Source organism: Sceloporus undulatus, chromosome 3, assembly GCF_019175285.1.
Source record: "Sceloporus undulatus isolate JIND9_A2432 ecotype Alabama chromosome 3, SceUnd_v1.1, whole genome shotgun sequence".
NCBI classification, from domain to species: Eukaryota; Metazoa; Chordata; class Lepidosauria; order Squamata; family Phrynosomatidae; genus Sceloporus; species Sceloporus undulatus.
The window spans coordinates 155,859,518-155,881,518 of NC_056524.1; the positions used below are offsets into that span (position 1 = coordinate 155,859,518).

At 39.8% G+C, this 22,001-nt stretch overlaps 1 protein-coding gene and 1 long non-coding RNA gene across 4 annotated transcripts in view; one reads left to right on the top strand and one right to left on the bottom strand.

Moving 5' to 3' along the window:
* The window catches only part of RET (ret proto-oncogene), a 133,575-nt gene extending 117,734 nt beyond the window's left edge, over positions 1-15,841 (top strand). For 2 of the 3 annotated variants that reach the window (XM_042461164.1, XM_042461163.1), the window contains 4 exons: positions 3,647-3,784; positions 6,318-6,417; positions 11,677-11,824; positions 13,653-15,841. In XM_042461164.1, coding sequence (XP_042317098.1) covers positions 3,647-3,784; positions 6,318-6,417; positions 11,677-11,824; positions 13,653-13,810 — 544 coding nt within the window. In that variant the 3' untranslated portion in view covers positions 13,811-15,841. Of the gene's footprint in view, positions 1-3,646; positions 3,785-6,317; positions 6,418-11,676; positions 13,170-13,652 lie in introns of those variants that run through there. The other variant, XM_042461165.1, reaches the window with a different exon arrangement.
* The window catches only part of LOC121927382, a 94,024-nt gene that overhangs the window by 3,879 nt on the left and 68,144 nt on the right, over positions 1-22,001 (bottom strand). The window contains exon 3 of the long non-coding RNA XR_006103190.1: positions 2,870-2,922. This is a non-coding gene — a long non-coding RNA (uncharacterized LOC121927382). The remainder of the gene's footprint in view (positions 1-2,869; positions 2,923-22,001) is intronic.

Sequence of the window (22,001 nt, forward strand, 5' to 3'; positions counted from 1 at the left end):
TTGCCTCTGTTACATACCATAACAAAGTGCTAAAAAAAGTGTCTGTATGAAAAAGTAATTTTTTTTAGTACAAAGATGTCATCAGGATGTGGAGAGATGGAAAAGTGGAAAAACTCAAGTAGAAAAACATGCAACTGGAAGGATTGTGCTTTGTCCAGGACATATAGGAGAATACTTTTGTACGTGGCAAACGTCTCACTCATATTCCTGTAATTGGAGGGAAATGTAACCACAGAACACTGGGAAGCAGCCAGCTTGAACTGTAATGAAAATGTCTTGTCACCAAGTGATGAAGGAAACGTAACAAATTCACTCTAGCCAGGCTGTTTAGTGTGCATTCGTATAGAGAACACTTCTTACAACTTCTAGCTTAGTCTGTGTCTCTCAGCATGATCACTGTTAAGCAGTTGATTATCAGTGCTGTGGTGAAGCAAATCAACCAATTATTCAGGATTAATTTTGACAAATACATTTATTTATTGCTTATAAGCACCTCTACTTATCAGTGACCTGAAATTATTCATCTCGTTGTGGACTTCTGTGCAACCCTAGCAGCAGATCCCTTGGGATACAAAGTGCCAGGTGCATACACAGGTTAGCCAAATGTCCCAACCACCAAGGAGGATGAACCACCATAAAATGTAGGACATTCAAGGAAAATGTAGGATGTTACAAAATAAAAGACAGAAACAATCATATAAAGATAACTTCATGCTTCTTAGTCATACTCAAGATGGAGGACATACTGGACAGAGGGTTGAAATGTAAGACATGTCCTGGAAAAGGAGGACATCTGGTCATCCTGGGTACAAAATGAGGAGAGTGGGCTCAGAAGAGAACCCAGCTGACTCCTCCTGGGAGGGAGTTCCACAATGGAGGCACCACCACAGCAAATGAAGAGTCTTCACTGTAGACCTCAGAATCCAGACAGGTTCATGTGGGAAGACTAGTGATGTGAGTCAGTATAAAGCATCTTTCAGTGTTCATGTGAGCCACAGTCCAGTATCAGGAGGGCCACATGTTTCCCATTCTGTCCTACCTATGCTGTTTAAATGAAACTCGCATCTTAAGAAGTCAGAAGCTGCACCAAAGCTATGCTCCAGTCCTTAGGATTAAAGCGTGGCTTTGATGTGGCTTCTGGCCTCTTACGGTGCATGCATCATTTAAACAGCATACTTCCAAAGTGACCCGAAGCAGCTTTATTTTGGCCTTTCTGTATGGGCTCATAAATTCCAAAAAGCCAAGCTTGGTTTTGCCATTTTATGTAAGGGACACCATTTTACCATGCCATTGCATTTAATGGGACTTGAGCATCCATGGATTTTGCTCTCCTTGGGGAGTCTTACAATGAAACCCCAGCAGATAGGGCCTACTGTCCTCATTCTAAGCTATAATGTTCCTTTTCTTCCTATCCACCTCTATTTTTCCACCACCACAGTCTTATAAAATTTGTGGGTAAAATTGACTGACACAATTGGCTAAAAATTCTCCCTGCATTTCCACACCTACAGCACTTATACTCGAGTAATTTATTGATTATATTGTGTAAATAAAAATATGCAAATGATGGGTGGTTCTCTGTACACACTCACACATACACACACATATGTGTGTGTGTGTGTGTGTGTGTGTACAGAGAACCACCTATCATTTGCATATTTTTATTTACACAGTCAACGTGCAGTATTTGTTACATGAAGCAAAAACCAAATGGAAACTCTGTGCAGACCTCGCTGAAATGAGCGATGAAGAAACACAAATATTACAGTGCTATAATTCACACATATTCCTTCAAGAATATTAAAGTCATTTGCATCAACAAGGGACTACAGCAGTTACCTTCACTGGTTCCATTCATTTCAATAGGAAATGTGTAGGAAAATGTTTTACTGAATGTGCCCACAAATTAAACATTCAAAAAGCAGCTGGGGTTTATGAGAAATTGTCAGTGTTAAATGCCGTCTTACTACTTTTGAATAAAAATTAAAACCGAGAACCAGCTTACCTGGAATTAAACAACTACTGTGCCATTTTTTACTAGGCAACCTGACAGTAGTTGCTGTCTCTCTGCTTAAATTAGGTCAAAGAGTTTTGAAGATAAATAAGGTGGGGGGGTGGTGGTGGAATACAATAAATAAAGTGTTTTATATGAAGAAATGAGATTCTCGGAAATAATATCCAAAGCACTGAAAAACCTATTTGGCATAATTGGAGAGGGAAAGGTAACATTGGCCTGTTACAGACTGCCAAAATAAAGCTGCTTTGGGTCTCTTTGGAGGTATGCTATTTAGATGATGCATGGGTCCTAAGAGTCTGGAGGTCGCACCAAAGCCACACTCCATTCCTAAGCACTGGAGGGCAGCTTTGGCGCGACCTCCGGACTCTTAGGACCCATGCATCATTTAAATAGCATACCTCCAAAGAGACCCGAAGCAGCTTTATTTTGGCAGTCCGTAACAGGCCATTGTGTGGAGAAGACATTAACTCAAGGCCATAAAGGGGAATAGATGGTCTTCAAGAACATTATAAAAGCTTTTATTAATGAATCCAGGCATCAGGGAATTTGCAAACAGTTTTTTAAGGTTAGAAAGAGGGCTTCACAGATATTAATATGACCAAATGAAACAAGCAGTTTAGCTTGCAAAAATACAACTTTTTTGCTATCCAGTTTCTTAAAATCTGTGCAAAAGAATGCTGCTCCAAGAGTAGTCAAGAAGTTTCCAAGTGTGGTTTTCCAAGGAATCCCACCGAGTTAAAACATTTTGGGAATTCAAATCCTAAAATCTATGAATCAATCCCTGCTGTTTCTCACATAACTCTTTGCAGAAATGCAGTTTTGACACCAATGAGTTTGAGAGGACAGCCTCACCTTTTTCTGAATTCTTCTCTGTGGCTGAAGGTTAATCCTAATTTATTTGAGACCTGAAATACATTTTTAGAATGGTTAAATGGATGGTTTCCATGTGCAGTTCAGCAGAACTATAGTGTAAAAAATAAGCTTTACAGTGTGAAACAGGACCATCTCCAGCATGACATTTGATTCTTGAGCTTTAAAAAGAATTTCTTGCTTATATGTGTTTGCAAACACTTGCTTTTCTTTCAGTGAATAAAACATCAATAATGTTGCCAAATTTTTAAATTTCAAAAGTATTTATCCACGTAAAGCAGGAGTGGGCAACTCTGGGAAGCTAGGGTTGCATTACCCCCCAGGAGACTTTGGCAGATGCACCCACCATTGCTTCCCTCCAGAACATGCCCTCTTTTTTGCTCCCCAAAGCCTCCCAAGAAACTATAGGTGCTTGGGGCACTTTTCCTATGTTTAACTCCCCCCCCAGCCCATTTTAGACTGGAAGTAACTTCCAGTTTACTGCTGGCTTTTGAAAAATGGCCTAAGGAGCACTAAAACAAGTTGAAAAATTCCCCAAGCCCACTGGAGGGCATTTTGGCACAGATGAGTTATTCATTTATTTAGTTAGTTATCGGGGAAACAAAAAAGTGACCTCCCCCCCCCCCCCAGGGCCAACACTTTTCCTACCCTAAATGTACAGTATGGATGGAAGTATAAATCCATTATGCAATTTAAACTTTATATGAGTGTATATCCTGATGCTTTCAGTATGTGTTGTTTCTTTTTCCCTCCCTTCAGGTGGTCATTTGGAGTTTTGCTGTGGGAGATAGTCACTCTGGGAGGTAACCCCTATCCAGGTATTGCTCCTGAGAGACTCTTTAACCTCTTAAAAACTGGCTATAGAATGGAAAAGCCAGAAAACTGCAGTGAGGAAATGTAAGTAACATCAAAGTGCAGGACTTGTTTAAAGAATATTTTAGTTGATTATAGCTACAAAAGTATTGTGCTCAGCTGCTTTGTTGTATGCCCCTGCCCCCAGCAAAAAGATCTTAATCTTATAGGAGCAAGAGTAAAGATATTTAGCAGTGTACAAATATTAGCTGGATTTCTTTCCTCATTTTAAGGAAAGGGCCTATTGATTTGAAAGCATTTTAAAATATCATTGAAAGAAGTGCGAGTTATAGCCTTTGATAATAAGCTTTCAAAAGGCCCAAAATAGAGTGTGACATGGACATGTGATGCATTGTTTCATATGTTCAGAGCTTGGAAAACAAATACAAAAACCTAATTCTTTGAAGATTGTAGTTAGAGGTCCCTAAACCTAATTCAGTTAGTTGGGTTATTGTTACTCAGGATTTCCCAATTATTTTCCCAATTAATTATTGTTAATGGTGAGGGGAAAAATTAGGAGACTGTGGTGTATGTTACTGTACACCCTTTTCCCTTAGTGGCCCAATTGCTTGTTTGCTTGATTTAAGTTAACTTTTCTAATACTTTATCCATTTCAACCTAGTAGTGACCAGATGATACATGAATTAATTTATTTAACTACATAGCAACTTTTGGGTAGCTCAGCTGATCTTCTCCCAACAGAAGCATTGCTAACAATGTTGATTGCAAAAAAGACTTTTACAAGGAAACAAACATCCTTCTTTTCAAAACTAAAATTAACTGAAGTGGGCTGTTAACTTGACCAGCTTGACTGTTGTATGCTTTTTTCTCCCTCAGTCAAGGACAGAGGAGTAGATAGTCTGTATTTTCAGTTTTGTGTTTCAAATCTGTGCCAATATCCTGTTTTCTGCAGATTCTAAGAAGCAGAAATATTTGTGTAATTTCTTGCTTCTTATCACCAGTTTTCAAGTTGTTTTTTTAATCTCATCTGTTCTAATTTTCTTCATGAACAAAATGAGGAGAGAGTGAAACCCCCACTGTCAAACACTTGGATAGCCTGTCTGCTTTTGAAATATGAACAGACATTACTCATGCATTATCAGGTATAACACAAGCCAAAAGGGATAGAAACCTGCTTTAGAAAAGAAAGAGAATGTTACATTTTTCGAGGAAGCAGAACCATGTGTTCACATGATGCCAGAGCTACAAGTATAATAATAATAATAATTGTGCATGCATTTGCATTTCTGTCTTCAGTCAGTGACCCTTGTTCATGGTTCCAGGACACTTAATTTGTGTTATCTGCTTCACAGAACAATCCTTCACATGCCTGTTGTGAAATAAGTCCTGCTGAGTTCAGTGAAACCTACTCCTAGTTAACTGGGCATATAATTGTAGATGGAGTGTATGAAAGGTTGCAGTGATAGACCTGAATCCCATGCAAGCCAAGGGAGCTTCTGTAGGCCTATTAAAAAAGCTATACAGTATATATTTAGTCCTTTGTTTCTATTCCCATTAGAGGGTTTTCTTGTATTTTTAATAGGTTTTAAGTTGCCCTGGTGAGTTTTAAGCTACCCTGGTTTATAATTCTTTTAAAAAATGTATTTGTGTACTTACATTAAGGATTTATATCCCACCCTTCAGAACACTTTCCTAGAAGTGCTTATACCATTTTGTAACAACGGCGACGTAATAGAAAACAGATAAAAGCAAAATATGACTCACAAAAAAGGGCATAAGAACCAAAATTCAAGATAAACATCAGGAGCTTGCAGAATATCCTTTTGCAAAACTGGAAAGCTTTATTAATATACAGTTAACTATTCAAAGTGCAGACATTTCTTTGAGGAAATGTAGAACCAGAGTGGGGAGGGTGGTAGGAACCAACATTTATATGTTTTTAAAATTGCTTTTGCTCACAATCTAGTCCTTATGGTTCAGGTGTCAGGAACTGCAAGTATTTACTGTCCTTCATTGAGGAGAAAGCATTATAATGAACATAAGTGACAGAATATTTAACTCTTACCAAATTTTTTGTATTCATAAGACTCCATGAATCAGGAAGGAGCACAAAGCTAGAATTGGTTATCCTCCCTTAAGCAACTAGTGGGAAATAACGGCATATTGTGCCTCTCCTGCCCCTTCATGAACACACTGCTCTAATAACACCCCCAATAACACCCCCCCCCAACCCCAGCAGGTCACTTTCTTCTTGTAACTAGATTAATCATGGGATCTTTGTAAATGTATGCAAGGTGGCGGTAGAGCCTGCTCCTACGCATGTAACTGTTTGTGTGACCAGCTTCGTGAATAGTTGTGCAACATGAAACTGTGTTGGATTTCCTCCTTGTGCTTACTATAGTAGTGGTTGCCCGTGAGCTCAGGATAATTTCTGTTAGCAGAATTACATAATGGGATACTGGTGCTTGGACTTAGTTGGGCATATGACGGCTTCCATGCCCCCCATGCTCCTGCAGGTCCACCTGGTCTAGATCCCACCTCTTATTAGAGAACATATAACTGAAGCTACAGAGTAAATCCTTGATTAATATGCAGCATTTTGTGTGTTTTATTGCAGGTACAACCTGATGCTTCGCTGCTGGAAACAGGAACCAGATAAGAGGCCAACATTTGCTGAGATCAGTAAAGAGTTAGAGAAAATGATGGTAAAGAGCAGGGTAAGTGCTTTTTTGAGCTTTGCAATTGATCAGAAATCCTAGTCAGAAAGATTTTCCAGTGCATGGTGCTGTATACAACTGACTGGGTAAGACTTTATTTCAAACGCTGTATCCATTTTCTGCCTTCCATATTTGAAAAGACCAAGCTCAGGTGAAAAGTGCAAAGATGAAACCTCCAACCTCAGGAGGTACCCTGCCAATAATACTTCCTCTACGTTCACCCTTTTAGCTTTAACCTTAAGATCTCGGGTCCCAGGTTTCTCCATAGACCAGTTTAAATATTTTAGGCAGTGTGCTCTTTCTTCTTTCCAGTTTATGACAATCAGTGCAGTCAGAGTCATCACTATAAAGCAAACAGTAACTGTTATGGAGAAACATGTCAATAATGAATCTTATGTGGGTTAATCTCAAATTCAGTATGGTCACATTAAAATCAAACACTTGGTACGCTTTAGCCTTTCTAACTCTCCTCCTTTAGGCACACATCTTTGTGTCAACTCCTCAGATACCTCCCAACCAGACCAGACAAAATCCTGCTTTTTCTAAACAAAGCAAAACAAAAGCCTCTCTCCATGAGGCCCTTCCCATCAAACACAACTGGGATGGGTTTTGCACCTCCTGTGCTGTCCGTTGCCATCAAGCTGCATTTCATCCGAACAATAGCCAGCCAGCTTTTAAAGCCACATTGTCACAGGTGAAACGTGCAAAGAAGGAATATTTAAAGAGGTTGACGTTCCTAGGGATATTTACTCTAAGAAAATATCTGAGAAAGGAATATATTTGCATACCACAAACTGCTTTTTTGTGGTGTCTACTGTAAACACATAGCATAATTTAAATGAAAGGAAGCCAAAGTAAAAAATAAGTATAGGTCCTTTTTATAGAAACAAGTAGATTTAAGAGTGGTAGTTCCACTGTTCACACAGAAATTGTAAAGTGTGACTTTCCAACAGGCTAGGAGATGCCCATGCCATTCATCAAATAGCTAAGATTAGCAGTATCTCCCTTAGGAATAAGTACTCTGGGACAAGGCCACATGCAGTGTTCTGTGAAACCAGCTGAAGTTATAAATAAAGAAAACAAAATTGTAAAATATCAACGAATAGAAGGTAGATAAGTAAATAAATGAGGAGCTAAAGACATAACTCTTCTGAAGAGGAAAGATTATTTGTACTCAACTACCTTTACAAACCTTTAAGTTGGTTTATCCCTGTGTATTGTGACTTGTCTATACACACATGTGTTAAACTTTGCAGAGGATTTTTTTTAAATGTCATTGTATCATTTCCTAGTGCATTGAAAGTTTAGGGGTTGCAGTCAGTTATCCCCCTCTCCCAGTACTTCAGACCATCAAGAATTCCTGTGTCTTTAAAGCCCATTTAATTTCTCAGCAACTACTCACAGTCTACTCCAGTTCTTTGCCATATTCTGCAATCCCTGTTCTCTGTCCCCCATTCAGAAACTGATGTGGGCACGCTTTGAGCCATTGTTAGAAGCTTATCGCACCCATTTCCCCCCTATTATGGGAATGGGAAGGGGACACTCAGGGCCATGCGTCACCGAGAAAAAACAGATTTTACCACACACTAAAGTGTCCTCAAAATGGCCCCATTTTGTTCCCTGGCCCCAAGCCGACCCCATTCAGTGGTGAGGGGCATTAAATGTTCGGGTTGAAAGTCTTCCGGCTGAGCAAAATGGCCCACCTCAGCACTGAATGGGGACAGCTTAGAGACGGGAAATGGAATGGGGCCATTTTGAGGACACTTTGGTGCACGGTAAAATCCGTTTTTTCTCGGTGATGCACGGCCCCGAGTGTCCCCTTCCCATTCCCATAATGGGCGGGAGGGGGGAGGGGATGGATGCAATAAGCTTCTTAGTCCTGGCAACAGAGTGTAGACAGTGAGCAGCAGCTACCAGGAGCTACAGGTTTGCAAACCATGGAACACTCCTGTTAGAGGTTTGGAATCTGAATAAGGAGGAAGAAGAGTTTATTCTTTTCCTGTCACATTCTGTCTATGTTGAAGACTGAGTTGGGAAGAATTAAAGAATTGCATTAGCACATGAGAGACCTGTGGGTGACTTCTACTGACCTCCTTGGCTTGCACCCTCAGTTCAAATATGATGATGATGATGATGATGATGATGATGATAATTGCTTACTACCACTTCGAAAGGTTTTTCTTCCCCCCCGAAATTGGAGGGGGGGGGGGGGGGGCAGACCCTACGTTACTCACTTACCCCCATAAAATCAAAGCATAGGTTTCTCAGTTAATATAAAATTAGACTATTGACATATAGATAGGTACATTGGGTCAAAGTCGAGAAGCAGGTGAGTGCAATAGACAAAAGTAGATTTTGTTTATTTATTAGAATTATATCTCGCCCTTTTGTTTTGTTTTGTTTTGCAGGAACCCACAATAAAATGCATAGAATACACAGTTCTATTAAAGAGTTTATGAATAGGAAATCAGGATTACATAGTAGTCAAACAAAGAAGAAGAAAAAGGCATCCTTAAGTTTGGGGTTTTTTAAAAAGGCAAACTAAGGCCCTGAACAGATAGGCCAAAATAAAGCTGCTTTGGGTCACTTTAGAGGTATGCTGTTTAAAGGACACATGCATCTTAAGAGGCCAGAGGCTGCGCCAAAGCTGCAGTCCAGTCCTTAGGACTAGAGCGTGGCTTTGGCACAGCTTCCGGCCTCTTAGGACACATGCATCGTTTAAACAGCACACTTCCAAAGTGAACGGAGCAGCTTTATTTTGGCCTGTCTGTTCAGGCTCTGTGTCAACAGGGATGGCTCAGAGATGGCTCACCAAGTTTCTAAGAGCTTTTAAAGTCATACAAATTCATTCATAATGACATCAACCATCAACCACATGTCTTTTAGGTTGCACCTACACACACACTGAGCATCTTCAGCTGCTAAACCATATAGGCTTCATCATCCAATAAATGAGTATGAAAGAGAGATGCTTTCATGCCCACTCTTCCCTCCCCCTTCCAACCCTCCAAGCTGTCAAAAGGTAACTACCTTCCCCTTCCCATTGCTTATTTTATTGTATTGTTTACATAATGAAGAGGCAGAGGTGGAGAGAACTCAATCAGAAAACCTAGGGGTTAATCCAGTAACTACTAGAATTTACATAGGGGAAAATTTGTGGACCGTAAGACCATAAATATGCAAACACTTGCTAGAAAGCCCTGGTCAAGAAAAAGCATGTGATTCACATTGCTGTATGTGACAGACACACATAGCTATAGAATAGGGTTGATTGACTCCTCAGAATTGACCTGTGAGCTGTTTATTATAGAATCTAGAATGTCAAGGCCACATCTTAGCTATCCAGACAAGTAGGAATGTGGCTCTTCACACCTTGCAACAATAAATAGCCATTTGGTTACAAGGGTAAGTGTGGTTGCCCTGCAGTTGATTGTAACTTGCCCTGCAAATTGTTTTATCATGAAGTGTGAGATGTAAATGTTAGAAAACAAATAAGAACAATAAATGAAATGTTATGTCAATGATGGAATGCTGCTTGCATCTCTCAGAGAGTCCAGGTAGCAAATGTGCATTCACTACACAAAAACACATTCCTCTGAAAAGGCTTGTGGCATGCCATGCATAGAAGGCTAGGATTGAAAAGGTACATTTTCCCAGATATGCCAGTGAATCTTTCAAAGTTCAGGTGAGCCTAAAAGCCAAGTTTCACAATGAAAGAAGTTCTATTCCTGGGTCACCCACTTCACAAGCAATATACTTTTTTCAGTGGAAGTGGGGTGTTGTTTTTTTATATTTCCAAATAATTAAGGTCAGCTTTATCTCATAAGCAGATAATTGCTACCATAGATAAGATCAAAATTCTGCCTAGTCCAAATGGTGTGTGAAGTGAGGATATAATTTTTTGTTCATGTCATTCTTGGGTGCAAGAATAAAAAAAAAAAAACAAAATTTTCTCCCACCTTGGCAAGATTATTAGGATTTTGTACATTTTATGATGATTTTTCACTTTTTTATAATGTTTTTGTGAAAAACTCAGGAAGGGATCTTTTTGTGTGTGCAAAAAAAGTGAAAATGGGAGGAGGAACACTGGCCTTCATATGAAAAAAGCCTAATTTTTGATGGGGTGATTCAGCCTGTTGAGGCGCTTATTGTTTTTGATCCTAAACAATAATATTCTTTGTATCCCAAGCCTGAAGGCAGTAATTCTCCTTGGTGTCTTGAAAGCCTCTTAAAGAAAAGACTAGCATGCCACCTTGGAAAATGTATCCCATGAAAACTCATCCAAAGAATAACTATTAGTATCCAAAAATATGGCCTAATATGGCCTGGAATTTAATGTTTCAGTATGAGGTGCTCCTGGTATAGGATTTCAGCTGTTTTCTAATTCCTCAAATATCACGGGGGGTGGGAGCTTTTAAATGTTGTTTTAATGTTTTTATTGGGGGAGGTGTTTATGTGGGCTAACTTTGGGCTGCTTTTCTCTGAAGATGCTGGCGAAATATCAGGAATAACCTCGTCTAGAACATGGCCACATAGCCCGAAAAACCCACAAAGAACTATGCTTTTACTGTGTTTGCTTCCCGTAGAGATCCCCCCCTGGATATCTTTGTAGTTCTGCAAACCTAGGCATTTCCTACGCCTGTAGATGCTTTCCTCTTGGGTATGGGTGTGGGCTATATAAATGCAAGTAGTTGAAGATCCAAATTTCTATTCAAATATAAGGTGACTTCATCCTAAGATCACCCAATATCTTTCCCAATTTATGACTGTTCCTGAAACTTGACATGAGGTAAAGCTTTGCCCTTCCTGATTCTTGCACAAATTTATTCGTGTTCCAGATTGATTGCATAAATGCAGTGTTTCTGGAATAGTTCCATTCATGTTGAATAAAGGCTTGCCCAGAGAAGCTTCCTTGCAGTGCTGATAATTTTACCCATTTCTCACCAGCTCTTCTCGGAGAAGCACAAGATGGAGGGGAGGGGGCAGAATTTCCCGGTTTGCCTGCCAAACTCACTATGTTAACTTGTTGGCAAGGAACCCAGCTCAGGGGGAATAGTAATTGAGCATACCTCGAAGGAAACGTGTCTAGTGTTACTCCAAACAAATGTGTCTCCAAGGATACTGCTCTTGCAGTAAGCAGAAGCTGATGATCTCATCCACACTGAGATGTAGTCGCTCAGTTTATGGGACAAGAAATGCAAGTAGAAGCGAGTGCCAAAGGACTGCTTTGTTTACTATCCTTTTTCTTTGTCTCCTTAGGACTATTTGGACCTTGCTGCTTCCACGCCTTCTGATTCGCTGCTTTATGATGATGGACTCTCAGAAGAGGAAACGCCCCTCGTGGATTGTAATAATGCTCCCCTCCCTCGAACCCTTCCTTCCACATGGATTGAAAACAAACTCTATGGTAGAATTTCACATGCATTTACTAGATTCTAGCAACACACACACCCAAAGTGATTTTCTCCTTCACTGTCTTCACGCTCTCTGTATTACCTTTTAGAATATTATTTGTCTGAATGAATCCAATCAAAATTTGCTTGGCAAGGTTTTTTTCCTTTCATTTGTCACTGTCTAATTCTGCATTAGGCTCTTCCTTTAGCTGTTTTCTGCAGCTGTGTTTAAAAAAAAATTTAAAAGGATGTGAAAACGTGCAACATGACTAAATATATATTGTATGATAAAGAAAAAAAATCCTAGATCAGGGAAGTACTCTCAGGGGATGTTTTAAAAAAATATACTAGCAGATAGCCAATTAAAACTATACTTTTATCTATCTAAGGGTTAGGAGCATTTAAATGTATCATAGCATTTGGCATTTCTCATTGCAAGTGATAAGACTTTTTTACTGCTTGAAGATTTGGGATGTTCCTCATGTTTCACTGTTAAAGGATCCATTCTTGTTTTTATTCTGATGGATTCCTGAATCTCAACTGTTGTCTGTATATTTTAAGTTCCCAGTCAGCCATGGCTGCTTACTAAGTAATGGAATTGGGGGGGTAGAGAAAGGAAGGCTGGAAGAATCAGCTTACAAATTTGGGGGGAGTCAGAATAGAAGAAGTGCAGCTGTGTAGCTGTTTGGAAGCTGAACTGGAGAGGACCACATGAAAGCAACCTCTGCTGTTTTCACATGCTTTTGGTTTCTCATGAAAATGTCAGCATCTAAGCCATGTTTTGAATGTTGTCGCAAGTGTCTTAAAAGGAATGTGCTTTAATATTGTGGTGAGATGGACAGTAAAGATGGTTCTTGCCAAAACTCCTACATTTTTGTCTCATAATTAAATGCTCTCTACATGCTATTAATGCTTTTAAATTACGTTCATCCAAAGCCGTCCAGCTTTTCCCCTTTGTCTATTCTTTTTATTTGTCAGCATCAAGGTACTGATTTGGAGCTTAATCTTTGAGCTCTAATTCTTAAATTCATGTTTAGATCCTTAAACTAATGGAGATGTTTTAAGACAGCAAAATGATAGGCTAATCCTGCTGAGATCAAGGAGTACTTTGTATGCCCCTTAAACAGTCTGTACTATAGCTATTATATTTAGAAGAGACCCTTGAATTAGGTTTTCTTTGTGAGTGTCTTAGCAATTGGGTCTTTGCAAGAAGTAATCCAGGATTTCCCCCAAACTAAACAGAAACAAGTAGATGATTCAGGAGGAGGTGGAAGAAGTACAGTCAGACTGGATATTCATGAACTCAGTGGCCCTGTGGAAATCCTCCCAGGGCCCCCATTGTTTTTATTATTATTATTATTAAAAAAGACACTTAATGTATATGCATCCTATTGACTTTGATGGGATAAGTGTTTTTAGGATTGATAACATGCATGCTAAATGTTTAAACTTTTCAGAATTGGCAAGTGTGTAGGCTTATTACTGCTCTGAGCACTTTATGGACCACAGGAATACTCCATTGCAATAACCAATCTGCTGCTGTATTCCCATGAAATCTAACATTCTGAGATCCAAAGATTTACCAGGAGCAAATGATACTGGGATATATCAGAAGAGCACTTTATTTATTTATTTTTCATGGTTTGGCCTTCAACTTGTGCTTCAGTGCCTTTGAAACACACTTCTCTGTTTGGTTGTTGTTGTTTTTTCAAAGGAGGGGGGGGGATATATTTTGTAATTTGGCTTGCAATTTTCTGAAGGGAGTTTTGCCAAGGGCCTTACTGTCTGCACATGAAGTTTTGGTTCTTCAGTGCAGAAAAAATTATCTGTTTTCATTTTTAGGCATGTCATACCCGAACTGGCCTGAGGAGAGCCCCGTTCCACTCACAAGATGCGATGGCCCTAAGTCTGTGTTTTCAAGATATGCAAATGATAGTGTATATGCTAACTGGATGGTTTCACCCTCAGCGGCAAAATTTATGGACAAGTTTGATAGTTAACAATTTCTTGGTGCAAGGTAATGAACTCAGGAGGGAAGCAAATGTCCAAAGAATAGCCTTCCCTTTGGCTTATTCTTTGTCGAGTAACAACTGGTTGAAGCAACAGGAATTTCTAGTGTGGGGAACTTTCCCCATTTTTTTTAGCAGTTCCTGAAGTGTTTTGTCTCTCTTTCTCTTGTGATCAATACTGTATTTACTATAATGGACTTTCTCCCTTTTTGAAGGCATATCAAAAGTGTGTCACATCGTAATACTAATGCTTGGTTAGGTTTTTTTTGTCATTCTGCAAGTTGTCCCTTTTGGTCAATTTGTATTAGTTGTGACCACTGGACTTCATGCTTACAATATTCAGGGCAATGTCCTTGTGCTGGAACTGCCACAAAGGGAGTGGGAGAGAAACCCTGTTGTTTCATTACAAACTGTTATTTCTGTGGTCACGGTGAAGGAAAGGCAAATTGATCAAAGCAAGAAGCACAAATTATATATTGGGAACAATTTTCTCCCACAATCCTGAGCTTACTCTGCAATTAAGTGTTTGGCAGTAGCAAACCCTAAATTAATGGGGATTTGGGACCAGGAGCATTAAGCAGCTCAAGTTGGTGTTGAGATTCAACATTTGATGTCTTGGAAACCTGTAGAAATATATTGTTCTACCATAATGGGAAAAAATAGATGTTTTTTTTAAAATCAGGGTTAAACTATTCTTACCTTTAGCACAATGAAAAAACTTTGATACCAGATATACTTGTGATAGAGACTCGCTCTCAGAATGCCCACCCGACACAACTTACTTTCATTTATGTCCATTTCACAGATCTTTCAAAATCTGCTCAGGATGTTTTGAAATGAGTTAATATAAAAGGACTTGGTTTGGCGCCATGCCTGGTGGGTTTCAGTCCTTTCAATTCAAACTCTCAATTTCCAGCATCCGCTGCACAACTAATGGGACAGCACAGAAATAGCACTGGCTCCTGTTAATTAGAGTTAATAAATTGGGAATAAGAATCGGGAATGCTTTCCCTTGTCCTCTTTAATTGAATTCGACCATTCAGTAGAATAAGATGAGCCAGTATCCCAGTAGCAGAGATGCTCTTCAAACAACTTTCAGCCCATGATAAAATAGAAGCCCTTGTTATTTCAGCCACAGTTAATGTTTGATGTAGGCCACCGAATTACTTCTGGTGAAGGTAAAGGGGTCTGCTGGAGAAAGCATACATTCCCAAAGCCAGATCCTAGTTTGCAAAGCACAGTTAACAGACAGCCTGTGCTTCATCTCTCTCTGTTCATGTGAAACTTTAGGATACACAATCCCCCCCCCCTTTTTTTTTCTTGTGAACCATGTACAGGCAAAACTTTTTTTATTCAATATAGTCTTTACTCTCTTTTTACTTGTTATATTTTTTCTCTCTGTCCATATGGAAAACATGTCTAAGAGTTTGTTCATTTTTTTTTAAAAAGAGAGAGTAAAACTAATGGATGTTATATTTTGACTTTGGTATGGTGTATTGGAAGTTGATCTGATTTACAGAGCTTAGCTGAAATGGTTAGCAGACATGGCTTTAAATTTTTGTATCTTGTTTGTTATCTCATAATGTTAAGAAGGTGTGTGTGGGGAGGGGTTATTTTTCTAAAGAATGCTGGAACATTAACCCACTATGTTTATCCTTTTTGGATATGCTTGCATAAGCAAAAGTTATACCAAAGTATTGCTTCTGTCTCTTGGGTTTCTGCTGTATAATTCTATGTGTCTCCATTACATGTCCCAGTTATTCCAGAAATCAATGAGTCAGATTGCCAAAACCTGTAACCACTCTTTTCATGCAAGAGGTCTGAGCACCTCACTAGGATAAAACGGTTTGAAAATAAGCCTGTTGCCAGTCAAAGGGGCAGGAGAAATGTTTCTTTCTGTAAGCTAACTATTACGCTAGACACTGTGTTTACAAAAAAAAAACTGCCTACAGAGATGTGAAACAATCCTCAGTGTATACTGTAACAAGCAATCATCTCAAATAATAAAAACGTAAATGTTCAGGCTTGTTATTTCATTGTTGGTGAGAGGACCTGTGTAAGGATTCATGCTCAAAACAACACGCATGGCTCATGACTGAGGATTCAGCTTTTGTTTCCTGCCTGATTCTGGCTAAAGGAAGATGCTTCAGGTAGACCAAGCAAGGAATCCAATTGACCAAAGTGAAAAATGTATGAGTTCTATGAAAATTTTCTGGGTCCAGCTTGATCATGCTTCTGAACAACTAGGAGACTACCTACTCCTGCTGAGCAACAAATTACATTTGCCTTTCTGTGTGCTTCATTGCACAGGAACAGTTCCTGCCACTGTCACATGTAATATGCTTTCCTTGGGAATATTCATAACTGCCTAAATTTCCAAGAAGTCAGTACTGTTTCTGGGGTAGGTCAGAATCTGTTCAGGATATTTCTTTCTCACTGATAAGTGATATAATTATGCCAGATTCTCCTCTTCTAGTTAATGGTTCCATCCTCCCACCTTAGAAGTATGAACACTATTGAATCCAACAGCTTCTAGTCATCTTTCTGAAGGACAGTATTACCTGCACTATTCCTTTATCATTGGCTCCTTTATCACTTTGGTCCACATATAGTTGCAAATGTAGCAATACAGCTCTGTGAATCACATGCAGAACTTTGAAAAAGCCCCCCCAGGAATGAGAAAACACTAGCAAGTTCCCCTTATCAATGCACTGTAATAAGCAAACAAGACCAGACCTTTTCCCCAAATCACTTCTTGCCTAAGGAGCAGAGTGGAAGCTTTAAGAATATGAGAGCTATACTAAATCAGATCAGACACCTATGTAGTAAAGTCACTATACTTAGCATAGTGGATCAACCAATTGCCTGAGTGAAGTCAGCCAGCAAAACATGCATACAACTGCACCGTATAGCTTTTGTTACCATCAACTGATATACAGAGATATATCACATCTGATATATAGTAGAAGTAATATACATTCATATAGACAAGTAGCTACCAGTGGCCCCAAGTCCCTGGATTTATGTCATTCTCTTTCAGAACTATCCAAGTTGGCAATACTCACAACACTCTATGGCACTGCATTTCACATTTTCACATTGTGCTATGTGAAGACATGCTTCGCTTTCTATGTCCTGAATCTTCAACCATTCCAGTTCAATGGGATAGTCCCCATTTGTAGAAAAGCTGTACCTCGGCAACTGGTGGATTCTCCTTTCTTGGAGGTCTTTAAACAGAGGCTGGATGGCCATCTGTTGGGTATGCTTTGATTGAGAGTTCCTGCATGGCAGGGGGGGTTGGACTGGATGGCCCTTGTCTTTTCCAACGCTATAATTCTAAGAAAAAGGAGGTAATACACTGTCGTCATTTGTTTTATTCAAAGAGGTTGAAAGGCGTCATAATTTCACACATTCTGAATTCATGCTTTTATAATTGCAAACATATGGGAGAGCAGCTTATTTTTCTTCTGGAACTGATCACTATCTATCCCAGCCTTGGACTTGTTTACATGTTAAATGATTACAGCCTCTTTTTTGGATAGCACATCTTCACCACTGTGGCAAAAGCAAAGGAAGCTTTCTTTGAGAAAACAATACATTCAACTACCTCTCTCCTTCAGTCTGAGTTAAACAGCAGCATATCATCTAGTGATCTACCTTTTCATATCCTCGTCCCTGGAAGCAGAGAGTTCTATAAAGAGATAATACTTGTCAGCCAATAAACAAGCCCTTGTTGATGATAATGGGACACAAAAGCCAGAAATAATCACCAACTCATGCATGTCTCTTGCCATTACTTTTTTTTTAAAAAATCTACAACACTTCATTTATTGGAAAGCATAATTATTTTATAAGGAAATGCAAAAATAAAATGGCCACTGCAATTTCTTTTCAAGTCTGATGAATGTTCAAGAGGCTTGAAAAGATTGCTGTGGCAATTTTATACTTTGCATTTCATACAGTAATTATGTTTTCAGATAAGGCTATGCAGGTAAAAAAGTGGGTACAAATACAGGTCTGCTAGTATAGCATTTGTTTTTTAAAAAAATTATCCCCATAACCAGGGTGGTTTGTATTCAGTGTTCACCAAATTTCAATCCTCTCCCAACTGGAGGAGTGCTCCAACCATTTTGATACATCAGTAGCTATGTTACTCAGCGAGGTCCCATCTCAGGATGATGAGATAACCTTATTACGCAAATAGTGGTGCAAATTCTAAAGCTATTCAAGTATGTTTCCATTAAACGAGCAAATTACTTCATTTTGTCACACGTGACAATTTCCTACTGCTCTAGAGCCATTCACGGTGTATTTCTATGTGATGTTTAAACAAAGATTTTTGCTTAGTTTTCCTCCCCTACACACATAAAAATGATTTAAAATCAAAATCATTTACAGTCCTTTCAAAACCAGTCACTCCAGATATTCTGTGCTTAGCAGCCTAGTATGTAGGTCTCTCATAATGTCCAGCACCAAAATTAGATATAACTAGGAAAAAGGGAACGTAGGTGTGGCATTTGGAGCAAAGAATATGTTAACCATTCCCTGTAATGTTATGACTTTTTGGTAAACAGAAAATGTTTGCTGACTATCGGCTCATGTACCTGTTACCAGCCAAGCATTTAAATCTTTTAGATTCTGTTTGCAAATAGGGATTTTATTCCAGAAAACTACATGCATGGTTAGGTCTCCATGTCAGCTATGGAGAGAAGAGTTATACGCACATGCTGTTTGCATTTCACAAGAGGAATGACCTGCTGGTGCTCACTGATTGTCAATGGCCCCAGAAGCCATCCAGACCCTGAGACAAAGGTAGATATAAAGCAGGAGTACAGAAGCTGTAGCATCACAAGACCTTAGGTGCAGCTTGCTCCAGAGGTTCCTTGACCCCACACCCTTGTTTTATACAGATTATGTCTTTCGCCTTTTGCTGCTGATAACTATAATAATAATAATAATAATATTTATTTGTATACCGCCCTGTGGCGAACCAATCCGGGCGGTTGACAACAGTGATTATAACAGAGTAAAATATAAATTTAAAAACATTATAATCCCTCCCTCCTTATAAAAGTATTAAAAAATATGACAGATTAAAAACACAATATCAAAACATAAAATATAGTTAAAACAAACTAAAAACCCTGGTGTCCCTCTGGAGATCCTCAACCATCACTGAAGATGGGGCCACGAGAGGAAAGAGGGGATCAGGGAGGCCAGGCCGGGATGGTTAATCTGGAAAGGCCTGCCGGAAGAGATCCGATAACTGAGGACAAAGCCATGTTGGGGGCAGAGGAAAGCAACTTTTCTTTTCCCTCCACTGAAATTCTCATATAGGTCATTCTTTCCAGCTTGGGGAAAGGATGAAGAGAAGGCTCTTCACTTCCTCCCAGTGACAAAAGGGGGGATTCACTATCATGTATGCATGTGTGCACACATATGCATGTGTGCATGCCAGATTGTGGGAAGGTTACATTTTTGGATGACAACTCCCAGAATTCAGCAGGGGTGGTTGTGGAATTTGTCCAAGCTGGTGCACACACAGGGTAATAAGGGAACACCACACCAGAGGCACAGAAATTAAGCACCCACATTATAAAGCAGAATCAGTGTGATGTAAAATCATTAGAAGGATTTCTAAAACCACCTAGTCTAATCCACAGTAAGGGAAGGGTTGTGTATCCTATCAGTTCTCCCCTTCCCTATGGCTGTATGCCAGGTCTGGGCAAAGATGTTGGGCTGCGACTTCCATTGCCCTTAGTCAGCATAGCAAATGCTGAGAATGTCAGCCCAACAATGTCTAAAGAGCCACACTTTACATATCTCTGCTGTGTTAAAACATTATGTTCATGTTTATTTCATTAATTATATTGTGCTGTGGTTTGTTGGATTCTGTAATTGGTACAAGGCCCAGAGAAGCAGCAGTAAGAAAATGGCCAGGGTACAAGAGGCTGGACCTAGACAAAAATTGTATGAAGATAGCTGTGGCGTGGACCAGAATCTATGGAGGCTGGTGCAGGGCATGGCCCCAAAAGAGCAGTCACAGAGCAGAGGGTTGGGGTTAACAGCCAGGGAAATACAAATGGAAAGGAAGAAAGACGAAAGTGATAGAAAGACAACAGGATTGGATAGAGGCTGCAAGCAAGGAAAGGCTAGCATCTTAGGAGCAGAAACATGAAGGAGAGGTGCTGGAGCTGCTGTCATCTGGGTCTATGCCCTTGAGGGGAAGCAAGAGAAGAAGGAGCGACACCACATCCAGGAAAGTACGCTAGTTGCAAGACACAGGCAAGCATTTAGTCTGATCCATGAGTGTGAGACAACACTAAAAACATGCAGGCTTTATGTACAGCCCTGATGAGATGCAGAAATTCAAGCAAACTCATTATTATTTTTAGCAACATTCAAAGATGCGACACTGGTTTCTTCAAAAAGAGATGCGATAGAATACAGAACACTTTGACATAAAGTACTGCCCCTTTCACACCCCAAGGGCACACCAGCGGTACAACTTCAATTAAATTACCAGGGCATCTTACAAATAAAACCCAATAATTAAAATAGAAACAACAGCTAAACTAACAAGACCATAGAATGATGATGGCTTAAAACCACTGTGGTGATTAAAGGCTCAAAGAAAATCCAGTCAACCCCCCTGACCTGAGAAAGCATGCTGAAAGCAGAGTACCGCAACAAAGTAGGCTCTTTCCCCACTCACCACCTACCTCACTTTCAAGTGGCACAGGCACATGTCAGAAGGCTGCTGAAATCCTTCAAGTAATGTGATCCCAATCCAAACTGCAGGAAAACGGGAAGCTACGCTGTAGAAAAAAAGCTTTCCCAAGGAAGATTGATGCTAGGAAATGATTTACAAACTAGCTTTGTCTACTGGCTGGCTGCTCCTCATGCACCACTGAATTAATGTTCATGTTTATTACAGTCAGAGCCTTCCTTTCTTCTAATGAATTCAAGGTAGTGGGTTGGTCTCCTTCCCTCCAGTAGTTTCACACCCATTCTGTGAAGTAGGTCAGGCCAGGGGCATCACTAAAGGGGTTCAGGGAGTGCAGTCCACAGCAGGTGACAGTCTAAGTGTGTGTGAGGTGTGTGTGTGACACCACTGCCCCCCCAACACCTGCCTTTTGGCAGCAATGGGCTGTGGTGTTAGCCTGTGTCCCTTTAAAACACGGGATGATGTGAGTGGGGGTCAGACTCAGTGGGAAGAGAAAGAAGAGGTCCTAGGTGTTTTTTTAAAAATAAAAATTACACACACACACACATATGTATATATCGTATATACTCGACTATAAGTCGACTTCATGTATAAGTCGAGGACAAGATTTAGGGTCAAAATTATGGATTTTGCTATGACCCGTGGATAAGTCGATGGTAAAACCTAGGGGCATATAGCAAAAGATCTAAAGGATGAAGCAAAGCAAAACAATGTCAAAAACTTACAAAATTCTAGCAGACTTTGTGCTTAGTCTCAAAGCTGGATGGATGAGAGAGTGGAGGGGGCCAGTGCTTCCAAGACAGATTATACTCTTTTCACCATAGGATGAACTCTTTTAAATAAGAGTTAAGATACAGTACTTACATTGACCCATAGATAAGTCGACTCAGGTTTTTAGGTCAATTTTTGACCAAAATTTCTAGACTTATACATGAGTCTATACAGTGTGTGTGTGTGTGTGTGTGTGTGTGTATATATATCTTCAAAAAACATATCTTACTAAATTTTCCAAATTAACCAACATGTTAAATACATTTAACCACATGAAACTATGTACATGTAAATGCATTTATGCTGAGTGTACAATAATATAATTTAAAGGTATAATTTGAATTTGGCTGGTTGTTTATGTTGCAACTATTGCCACTGCATTCAGTGATACATGGGAATTACGATTTATGAGCAATAGTATAAGCTTCTTTTTTTAACCAAAGCTTCTGAATGGTGTGGTATGGGAGGAGGTCAATGGGAATGGGAGAGGTGACACCATGAGTTACGCCAGTGGCATCCCTGAGGTCGGTGTCACTTGATGCGAAGGGGCAAACTGCCTTGCCCTCACTGTCTTGTCTTCCCCCCTCCTGCCAGCCACAAACCCAGGCTGCTGCAGCCCCCATAAATGTCTTCGTGGTCTGGCATGGCTGCAACCATGTCAGACATTAAAGCAAGCCCCCCCCC